The following is an 11,963-nucleotide window of genomic DNA, read 5'->3' on the forward strand; positions in this document are numbered from 1 at the left end:
CTTTAAAATCCTGTTTGTAATTTTAATTGGTCTCGACTGAATTTTATCAGTTTTATTTCATCATCGATAAATCAATACATACATTTGGCATGTAGCAAACCTATTCATTGATCAACAATACGACACTTTAAAAATATACGAAACTGAATAACTGATGGTAACAGAAAGAGAATTTATGTCAACCAATGGAGAAGGAATTTAAATTAATAATGAAAAAATGAATATGCAAGTGACAGCTTTTCCTGATGTTGAATTTCTCAACGATCCGGAAAATGGAAACGAAGATAATCAGGACCCGATGGTTGTCATCGCCAGCGCTGAAGAACGTGCTCGAGCGGAACAAAAACGACATTCACAAAAAAGTTTTTCTGGATCGGATCGACATTATGCAACCCATTTACATCAAGAAGCTGATCAACTTTTTTTGAGGTTATAGATAAATAATTTATATTCACAAGTCATTTATGATATCGCTGATTTTATGAAGAATCAATTATTATATCAGGGAGCCTCTACATTATGGTTGTCCAAATTTTTTTTAATTATCATGCAAGTCGCCACAAAATTTGTTCGAATAAAAAAAGAATGCTTTTTTCTTTTGAAAAAATAATATTTAAAAGTTTCGCAAGCCCATCGAAGTATAATCACGTAGTTTCTATAAGGAAAAGATACGTTTTTGTAAAAAATGTTTTAGAATCATTGATATTAGCTGAATCAAGTTTTAACTTAAAATTTCTCTTTATCATAAGCCATGGAAGAAAATTTGTGAAAATTTATTTTTGCGAGTTTTTGGCGCTAATTTTGGGTTTTAAATACAAATTGCATCTAATGCATGAAATTCTATATTCTACTGATAATTAAATACGTACTTGAAAAATGTAAGCAATTTATTATTGTTTTTAGCAATTTTCTCTTAAAATAAAGTTAGAAAGTCGCGTTTGATTTTGAAATTTTAAACTTATTTTAAACTTTTTAGGTCAATCGAGCCAATAAACAATAAAAATTAACAGAAATGATTGTATAAAAATGTTTTCATTATTTATAATAATAATCAATTGGAATTATGCGAGAAAGTTACAGTTAACAAACATAATTTTTAAAACAATTTCTTATTATTTTCAAAATTCTTCACTTTAAATAATGATAAAAATTGTGTGTATGTGTTTTAAATTTTGTCTAATTTTCGCTTAGGGTCTGATAATAATTAATCAAATTCAACAAAAATAATTCGTTAAACAAATTATTATTGTTTGTAACTATCTTTTCTATAATAATGCTAGAAATTTGCGGATTTTTCTCAAATTTATAGCTTTTCTTTGACTTTTTAGTTAGAAGCAAATAATAAATTTTTAATCTAAACAAAAGGCTCTCAGTAACTACTTCAAGAAAAATTTACATTCAAAACAAAGTAAAAACTTTCCAAAAAAATCACAACTTTCTAGAAATTATTTAATAGATGATAGGCAAAAGCATTAATTAATTATTTAAGCAATTATGTTTGTCAAATTGAATTAATTATTACATATCTATCTAAAAAGTTGAGAAAAAGTGAAAATAAAAAAAGCGGCAACTCTCTAGCAATACTAGGAGAAAATAGTTATGAATAATAATAATGATTTGTTTAAAGAATGAGTTTTGTTAAATCTTAATAATTTTTATCTAGCTGTAAGTGAAAAGTGAACATTAGTGAAAATTCAAGAAAAAACCGCAACTTCCTAGCCCTATTCAAAGATAATATTATTTAAAATAATAGCAAATGATTTAAGCAATTATGTTTGGTACATTGGACAATTTATTACAACCATAAGTGAAAAGTACACAAAAAATGGATTTTTTTTAGAAAAAACTGCAACAATCTAGCATTACTATAGGAATATATAGTTATAAATAATAATAAGTACTTTAAACTATCATTTCAGTTTTTGATTAATTTTCCCCATGCACTAAGTGAAAAGTAGATAAAATGTTGAATATTTCAGAAAAAACTAAACTTTTTCGCATTAATCGAAGAAAATATTATTTTAAGTAATAAAAAATTGTTTCAACAATTATGTTTGTTCACTTAAAATAATTATAACCTTACTGTGAGTGAAACGATAACAAAAAGTAAAAAAAGTCTAATCAAACCGCAACTATGTAGCTAAACTATAGAAAAAGATAGTTATAAGAAACAATAAGTTGTTTAAACAATCATGTTAGTTGAATATTTAAAATCTTCACATCGCTCTGAGTGAAAAATGGACCAAAAGTATAAAATTTTAAACTTCATTTAACCATTACCTGATTCTGAGTGGAAAGTTGACAAGAAGTGAAAGTCTGCAACTATTTATCATTATGATAAGAGAATATTATCACAAAAAATAATAAAGTGTTTAAAAAATTACTTTCATTATATTTAATTGTTTATTGACTCGCTCTAATTGAAAAGATGAAATATGGATAAGAACCACGACTTTCTAACTCTATTCTATCAGAAAATTGCTATAAACAATAATAAATTAATTTAAAAAATTATGTTAACATATAATTAGCATTGAAAAGTAGTATCTTATTTATTTCAAATAATTTGTGTAAAAACCAGCAGAAAATCGTAATTAGCGCCAGAAAGACGCAAAACCCAATTTTTTGATTATTGGGGTTTTTGGGACCCTATAAAACAGACTTATGGAGGTAATATTTAAAAAGTAATAATTCACTTAGCATTAAAAAATAATTATTCGCACAGTTTTGGAAGATTATTAATGGAAATTATATTTAGGAATATTTGAGTAAATGAAAAAAAAAATAAATAAAAAAAATTTCAGGCAGCCAGAATCGAACTCCAACCTTGTAGCTATGAAGCCGAAGCGCTACTGCTTTAGTTACCGGCTGATCGTTTGGAAGTTTTTTTTTTACCTCTACTGTTAAATTGATCTCTTTTTCTTAAATATTATTTCGTTGTTACAGATTCATAATTTTGAATGAAAAATTTTTTTGTCTAAGAATTTTCTTCCATGATAATATAATTATTTCATTTTTTGCTTGAAAATTAATAAAATTATAAAAATTCGCCTTTTTCACATTCATGTTGTTGTTGTTGTTGAAATATTAAGTATTAAATCTTTTAATAACCATGTTTTTCAGTTAATTAACGTGCTTCGTTAACATATTAAAAATTTTAACTGTTTTGTAGAGAATTAAATTATTTGGTTAAAAACTAATTTTTGATTGGGAATCAATATTCTTCAATATCTTTTTGGTAGAAAAATCAACTACTTGGTTAACAGTTTAACTGCTTCGTTAAACCTGCATTTTTTTGTTGAAGATTCTTCTCTTTAAATGGCAGCTTAACTACTTTGTTTAAAATTTCTTTTATTTTTGTTTTAAAACTAATTTTTTCAAAATAAATATATAACTATTCCATTTTTGTTGAAAATTCATCCCTTTAGTTAAAAATGCAACTAATTAGTTGAAAATTCGTTTCATTATTCTTTGAAAGCTAACTTCTTTAACTGATAATTTAATTATTCAATTTTTCATTGAAAATTCATTATTTTATTTCAAGATTTCAGAAATTTGTTTGAAAAATAGTAGCACACAATTCATATATTTTGTGGATTATTCATCTTTTCCGTAGAAAATTAATTTAGTTATTTAAAAAATAAACTTTTTGGTTAAAAAATCAACTGTTGTGCTGAATGATAAACTCTTTCTTGAAAATTAAATTTTTTTCTACAGATTCATCATTTTAGTTAAAAATTTATCCTTTTGGTTGAAAATATAACTATTTTGCTAAAAGTCTTTTTTTCAGTTTAGAATTAAATTTCTTCCCTGAAAATGCAACCATTTAATTTGTAATTAAAAATTGGGTTTCCGTTGAGCATTCATCTCTTTTATCTAAAAAGTCTAGTACCTCCATGGATATTTGATTATATTTTTGAAAATGCAACTATTTTCTTAAAAACTCATCTTCTAGATTAAAAGTCCAGCTACTTGGTTGAAAATTGAAATACTGTTTTAAAACTTTTGTTGTCGTTGTTGTTGAATATTTATCTCCTTAATATAAAATTTAACTACTTTGTTGTAAATTTGTTTTATTTTTTGTTTAAAAATGTATTTTTTCAACTAAAAACAAAAAAATAAAAAATTTTACTTGAAAATTCATATTTTTCGTAAAAAATTAATCTTTTTGGTTAAAAAATGAACTCACGTAATATGTGGACGCTCCCTTAAATTTATTATATATAATCCAAGCGATACACTTAATTTTATCCGAAATTTTAACAACAGAATAAAATTAATTTTGAAGTTCCTTTTGCCGAAATACTTTTGATATACGATAAAAAAAGCTAAGTATGTACAGTCGACAAAAAATACTGGCAACTAAATGAAACCTTTGAAAAAGAAAACGCCCTCGTTTAACACTCTTTTAATATTTATTAGTTTGAAAACAATAATTACAATTCAAGGGAAAAATGCTAAACTTTATGCTTTTGTAACTTGAGGAAAATTTTCAATATCTTCAGTGTACCTCTTGGATAAAGATGCTATATAGTTTAAGTAGGTTACGCGTTTATAGCAAAATTTTGCATCGTTAACTATAACCGTAGAGGGGATTACGAGGCAGCTTTAGTCCTATACCACAAAGCGGCAAGTATCTGTCCAGGGGATAGTAGTCATACTGTGGCAGCAAGGAGAACAACGGCGGCCATAAGCTCAGCAGCTAATCCATCGCCAGCTTTGCGGAAACTCTTGCCCAAGGCTCGAAACGGCACAGAATTATCCGCAACTTTGTGCCCTGAAGCCGCTGCTATAAGGGCCGAGAAAATCCTCAAACAGTCCATCGATCCATCCGCTATGATCCCGGAAATTCTCGAGTAAAAATCTAACTTTCTACTACAAAAAAATTACTCAAAGTAGTTGCCATGCGCCTACAAAAACGGGTTTTGTAACCTATTAAGATGGCAATGAAGTAGCTGCAATCTCTTCCTTCTCTTTCTCCTACTACTCTTCTCCTCCTCCACTCTCCTCTTCTATCAGATCCTATTCTCTTAGATCCTGTTCCCAATCCACTAATGCCCCTCTCCTTACTTCTGCTCACTTCTCACACTTCCCCGTACTTCTCTAATGATTGATTTTCATACTTCCCCTCTCCTCATCGATCCTGTTCCCCGTCCACTCCTGCCCCTCTACTTCCGCGCACTTCCAACACTTCCCCGTACTTCTCCACCTATCGATTTCCTTACTTTCCTTACCCAAGTTTTACCTACTTTCTCAAAAACTTACTTCCCCTACTTTCAGACATCCGATTGAAGCTATAAAGGTTTATGTCTGGGGCTAACAAACCCTCAGAATGAGTCTAAGAATGAGTTTCGTATTCTATTTGAAACAATTAATTTAAACTTTATATAATGGTAAGTACAAATCTTTTCCTTCACACATCGCCACCTCGCCATTGTTCATATAGTCCGCTTTTCTGAAGCATTTTTAAATAACCCATCGATTCACCCTTCTTATTATCTCACCCCTCCTTCTTCAATCCTCTTCCCCAAATCAACTCTTTCTTTGCCAAATCCTTTCTATAATCTAACCTCTCCGCTTTCATTCTTCTCCCAATATATTTCTCCCGTCACTTCAACTTTAAATCATCTCACTCCTGACAACTCCCCCTTCTCCTTTAAGCCATTTACCTTGCTTTACCTCTCCTTTCACCCTCTATATCGTCACACCCCTTTCCTTCCTTTCATAACCTATTTTCCCTCTCATCACGCCTTCTGTTCACCCCACCTATAATCTCACCCCTTCCGCTTCTAATTATCCCCTCTATTCAATACTAATTTTTCTACCTTATAATTACTCATACCCATACATTACCTTTACTACTATTTTCCCTCTCATATCTTTCCTTAGCCCCTCCTCTTTTCAACGGGCAGTCGTCAATTCGCCGGTTACTACCTGTGACCTCTTTCCCCTCTACTGCGCTTGTCGGCGACGAATTCCCTTTCGGCACTGTTGACTATAAGCATGGTCGGTGTATTTATTGACGCAATGCTTAATCTTACTGCGCATATGTCGTGGAGCGCGGGCTTATTTAAAATTAATTAGTTAGTATTTTTTCTCTTGTGACATTAAATTGTAGTTGAATGGTACAATTTTTAATAGAGTAACATGTCTCGAGCACAAAAATATGCACAAAAAATTTAGAAATGAGTTTTTATTACAATTTTAATTGAAAATTAAAGAATTTATTTAGAAATTAAACTTAATTTGTGAATTTTTAGTTTGAAAAGTTAATTTTTAACCAAAGATTAATCGCATCTTCAAGAAAATACTTGAATTTTCAAGCTAAATAGTTGAATTTTGAATAACAATGAAAATTTTTAACTGAATTACTAGATTACCTCCATTGTTACGATTTTTTGTAACAAGGTTTAGAATTTACTTTTTCTACTATAATATTATCAGGCTGGCGATTCGGCGGTCGATTTAAAATTACCGGTCATTTCATGGTTATTATTATCAGATTTATTTTAATTCACGGCATTCATTCTAAACACCCTTCAACACAATAGAGCAAAACATTGTAAGATAAATAAATTTTGAAACAAATGTTTAGATTTTACAATAAAAAATATTAATTTTTGTTTGCAAACAAAAATGGAGCAATTAAACTTTCAGTTAAAAAATTAATTTTCAACTAACGTGGTGAATTCTCAAATCAATTTATGAATCTTCAACTGGAATAGTGGAATTTTACACTAAAAAGATGAATTCCAAACAAGAATATTCATTTTAAAATAGAAACATTAATTTTGTACCAAAAAATAACTTTTTGCTAAAAAAGATAAATTGTCAAAGAAAACTTAAGCAATTAAATTTCAAGTTCAAATATTTAATGTTTAACCAAACAGAAGAGTTTTTTACTTCCACTATCGCATTTTCAATTGTTGAATTTTTAACTAAAAAAAGATGAATTCGCAATAAACAATAAAAAAATTCCTATTATAAATTAGAAATATTTATTTTTTTAAATTCTATTACCTTTACTCTAAAAACTGCTTGAAGTACTTTCTTTATCTGAAATTTCGAAACTCAAATGTTGACGAATTTAGTTTTGGAAAAGGGGTTTTTTAAAATTCCTGTCTTCTAGATCCGAATTATAATTCTTTTAAAAAAATCTTGTTTTATGTGAAAAAGTCTCTGTTTCGAGTGAAATTATATTTCTTTACGGAAACTCCCTGTCCTAAAATAAAAAAGATTATTTTTTACCATAATACCCTGTTCCATGTCATATAAATGTAGAGTAAGCGTATGAAACGGATAAATCAATTTTTTTAAGAAAATGATTTTTTCTGTTTGATTAGAATGTATCGACCATTTGAGTATCAAACTTAAGTATGCGAAAAAAACCTCAGAGAGCCACAAATTTGCTACTCTATTAAAAATCGTACAATTTAATTACAATTTGGTATTACAAAAAAATGTGTCGCTGTCAAGCGCAGTAGCGGGGGAAGAGGTCACACGTAGTCGTCGATGAGGTGATGTTCTGTTCAACACCCATTCCCCTCCCCGTCAATTTTGCAAAGAAAATATTGCAAAAAAGTGCACATTAAATTTTTTTCTTAAACCTTAATTGAAATCCTTGGTGGAATAGTATTTCCACGATAAGATACAATAAATTCCATTAGAGTACAATAATACGGTAAATTAAATTTTTTATAAGAATATTTGAAATATAAAAAATGTTATGAAATGAACAATTGTGAATTTTCTTTAAATTGATCAAAAACATATAACAATTTAATTCTTCTTGTAAATATTTTCCTACAGATAAGATGCCTTCGAACTTCTCCAAATTTTTCTTTCGACTTTAACTACTTCCAGCAAGTAAAAAACTGCACATTTATTCTGATAAGATGGTACGCTTTAATAAGAATTTACCTTTTAAATGAGCGCAAGGACATTAAAAAAACATTGATTATTTTTCATCTTATTTAAATTTCGCATTAAAAAAAATTAAACTTCACACGAAAAGGATAAATTTTTAACGAAATGTTTAATTTTCAACAAAAAATAATTTTTATCAAAACTATTTCATTTAAAAACAAATAGTTCAAATTTTCAACAAAAAAGACGAAGTTGTAACAAAATAGTTCCGTTTTAAAGAAACTAGTTAAATTAATGACAAAATAAATGAGTTTTTTACCAAATAGTGAAGTTACCAACCAAATAATCGATTTTTTAAACCAGAATTATTAAATTTCAAATTAGAGAGATGCATTTTCGCTCAAATAGTTGAATTAACAACATTTTTTAAATGAATTTTGAAAGAAATGATAAAATTATAAAGAACAAATATCATTAAACTTCAATAAAATACAATTGCATTTTAAATCAAATATTTGAAAGTTGAAGTCAAAAAGGCGATTTTTAAAGAAAAAATTTTAACAAACAAATATTTCATCTGAAAAACAGGAATTTTTAAGAAAAAAACAGTCGAATTTTTTACCTAAAAAGATGAATTTTCCACAACAAAATTATTTATCAACTAGTTAAATTTTCAACAACAAATTTTAACTTTCAAGTAATCGTAACCAATATTTAAAATAAATAAATTAATTTCTTATGACAAAGAACATTCTTTTTTATAAAAAAAGTTTAAGACACGAAAAATAAGAAAAGAGAAAGTTTCTTAAATGGAGGAAAAAAGAGGAAAAGGAGGAGGGAGTGTGAAGTATGTCAATGTTAAAGAAACTGAATAATTGAAAAACAGATTCTCTTATGACCAAGCATTCAGCAAAATATTCGTTGGAAATTAAGAAAACCGTTTCTTTAACATATTTTTTTTTTCATTTAACGAAAAGGAACTTAAAAAAAAATCATTCTGAATAAATGCCAAATTTTTATTTTAACAAAAATCCATTTCTTTTAATCAAGAGAAATTTCCCTAAATCGCAGAAAATTTTTTTTTGAATGAAAGATAATAAATATAATATATAATATATATTATAAAAAAATTGTCTTTAAATAAAATAATTTTATTTCTAAGAGATACTTTATAAGTATTGTTTTCCACGTCTACAAATCCTTATAAAAATGATAATTAATATCTAATGTCTTCATTTCATAATTTTTGAAAGGTATTTCGACGGCAGGAAGGATATCTGGAAGATGTCTCCAGGTTCTTCCCACAAGGTTGCAGCAAGATTAACACGTGCCCAAATAATGCAGAGACAACTAAGTAGTCAAGCAGAAGCGAGCTTAAAGAGCCTCACATCTTTCTTCAATGCTGGAGATTTCAAGTCAACCCTAAATATAGGCCAAGAGCTGATTTCCCTGGCATCAGGGGTTCAAAATCCTCACAGATATCTTGTGGAGGCTCATCACTACTTGGCTTTGATTCATGTTTCAGCTAAAAGACATGACCGGGCAATCAAGAATGTATCTCAAATGATCTACACCGCAAAGGCTTCCGGCAACCGTGCATTGTTCACCAAGTCTCTGGTCACTTTGGGTGTAGTGCACTTGAGTTTCGGACACCTGGAGGCAGTTTGTCGAGCCTGGGAATGGTTGTTTCCTGAACTTGAAGACTCAGTACCACAAGCCTGGTTGTCTCACGAAATTGGCAGATGTCATTTCGACAGTGGAAGATACTCTAAATCTCTGAAACTTGCTCTTCAATCTCAAGAAATAGCGGAACAAGCTAATTCGAAAAAATGGTTCATGCATGCGAAATTACTGAGTGGTCAGTCACTTCTGAAGCTTGGAAGATTTGGTGAAGCTTTCGAGACTTTGAAAGCAGCGGCAGAAATTTTCAGAGGAGAGGGCGATAGTACTTTTGGTTATATACAAGATCTTGTTGATCAGGTTTCGAAAGTTTTGAGAAGGATGCTGAAATCTGGAGAGAAGGGAACATCTTTCAAGGAAAATAGCGATAATATTTCAGATACAAAATCATCTTCTACAGAATGTGAAATTTGGAAGAGTGTTGATGAGACCTTACCAGATAAATGTGATGATTCAGGAAGTTCAAGAACCTATGTTTTAAAAAAAGATTTTGATTCCGAGGCCACTAGAACCACAAATGCAAATTCAACTTACACAGTTCGAAACCCAGTTGTGGTAGGTACCTTCAAATCTTTGGATATTTCAGAAATGGGTGACAGTCAGATAAGAAATATTTTAACAGAACCTTCGGTAATTGCAAACCGTTTAAATAACCTAAAAGTTCCTTCAATACTGGAAAAGGAGAGCGAGTCGGTTTTAAGGACCTTGTCAGGAATCGGAGGGTCTCAGGTTTCAAAAGCGAGAGCCGAAGAGGATATTTTATCTCCATCAGTTGAATTGCTTTCTAAGGATCTCGATGAAAGGATCAGTTTGAATGCCAGCAGAAAGCTAAGGGATGGGAGGTCGAAATCTCCCAAGAAGTGCATCGAGGTCGATACCGATTGGCGATTAGACTTTGTCAGGAGTCGTAAGGACGAGGATCTTGTGGATGCAACCGAATCGATCCAGAGCGGAAGAACTTACGGCTTCTTCACCAAGCATGCTCTCTACAGACATTCTCTTCCGTCAAGTCCTAGGAAGGAAAATACCACTGAAAAATTACCTAAAACTTTCGAAGGATTCAGATCCAGTCCTGATCCTTTCTGAAAGCTTGATCCTTTTCAAAATAAACTCATCATAACAGAAATCTAATCATAAGAAGTGGTCAAAAGTTATTTGCAAAAACTTCCCTTTCCGTAAATATCTTCTGCACCTCTACAATGTTTTTTGATCCTGAATCCTGAAAAGAAATTGAATTAGATATATTGAATCTATTACTTTCCGTCGAAGATCAATTCTTCATTCATCACTTTGCCTTGAGGCATTTTATCACAGGCCGTGACTGCTGCATTCATTCGTTCATCCACCTTTCTAGCTTTCTCACATTAAACTTTCATCAAAATAGATCTAACATTTGCGTATTGGTGAAAGTGTTTGCTCTAGATTGATATAGCTATATTCCTGCATTTGCATACTGTTTCAAGTACACGGTAGGCCTAGGAGTGCTAACATGGAACATAGGTGACTCAACAGGTAGCTCTTTGGAACTCTATCCTTGTCGACCCTACTCCTTCTCTGTGCTTCTATACCTATGTAAACACCAACACTCACACATTTCTTTACACGTCGCTCGGCCAAAGAAGGTAAAACAAATCGAATCAATGCCTTACCCTATTCTCACCCTTCATCAGTTCAACTTTGAGTCAGGAAATACTTGGCAGCTGCACAAGAATAAGTGAGCAAACACAGGAAGTTTTCATGCTGTAACATACACAAAGGAAAAGACTATTATGGGGGATTCTCCCAAAATGATAATGTTAATGTCTGGAATTCCTTCAAATAAAACTAAGAATCCAACGACCAAATTTGGACAACCAGCATAAGATGTTCATTTTTAATTTGAAAAAATATCCTCCTTAAACAAAACAAAATCTTCCTGAACGATTATCTTTTTTCTTTTTTTTTTTTTGAAAACCATAAAAAAGCGGACAGAAAAATGAGAAGACTTGATTAGGTATATAGGCTTGAATCTCAGGTGTCAAAGAGAGAGCATCGTTGTTTCGTTGCTGTTCCTACCTGCTGAAAATTTGTCTTACCTTCATAAGGGTGCTGCATAAGTACCGATACTTTGGTGAATATTATCAACAAATGTTTTTAATTTGTAATTTGATAACAAGAATAAAAAAATAAAAAATGGGAAGGAAGAGGATTTGGTTGGTTGCATTCTCATTTTTCTTTCTTCTTTAAATTTAAGAAATTTTAATGAGATTAAAATCAAATTTGACATGCTTTTTAACGTCCAATAATCAAGGTAATGTGAAGAATTCCTGAAAATAAAACAAAGAATTCAATGACCAAATTTGGACAACCATCATAAAATATTCTCATTGCAATCTGAAAAAAATTTCCTTTTTTTCCCTACAAAAAAAATTCGTGTT

General features: G+C 30.2%; 1 protein-coding gene across 2 annotated transcripts; it reads left to right on the forward strand.

The window, feature by feature from the left end:
* On the forward strand, positions 1–11,722 carry LOC117173494 (tetratricopeptide repeat protein 25-like). Of its 2 annotated transcripts, XM_033362108.1 has the most exons (3): positions 1–429; positions 4,590–4,856; positions 9,120–11,722. In XM_033362108.1, the coding sequence occupies exons 1-3, from the start codon at positions 218–220 to the stop codon at positions 10,630–10,632; spliced, it is 1,992 nt and encodes a 663-aa protein (XP_033217999.1). In that variant the 5' UTR covers positions 1–217; the 3' UTR covers positions 10,633–11,722. The 2 variants fall into 2 exon arrangements, with proteins under 2 accessions (XP_033217999.1, XP_033218000.1); XM_033362109.1 differs by lacking the exon at positions 4,590–4,856.
* Positions 11,723–11,963: the final 241 nt, after the last annotated feature.

Source organism: Belonocnema kinseyi, chromosome 5 (genome assembly GCF_010883055.1).
Source record: "Belonocnema kinseyi isolate 2016_QV_RU_SX_M_011 chromosome 5, B_treatae_v1, whole genome shotgun sequence".
NCBI classification, from domain to species: Eukaryota; Metazoa; Arthropoda; class Insecta; order Hymenoptera; family Cynipidae; genus Belonocnema; species Belonocnema kinseyi.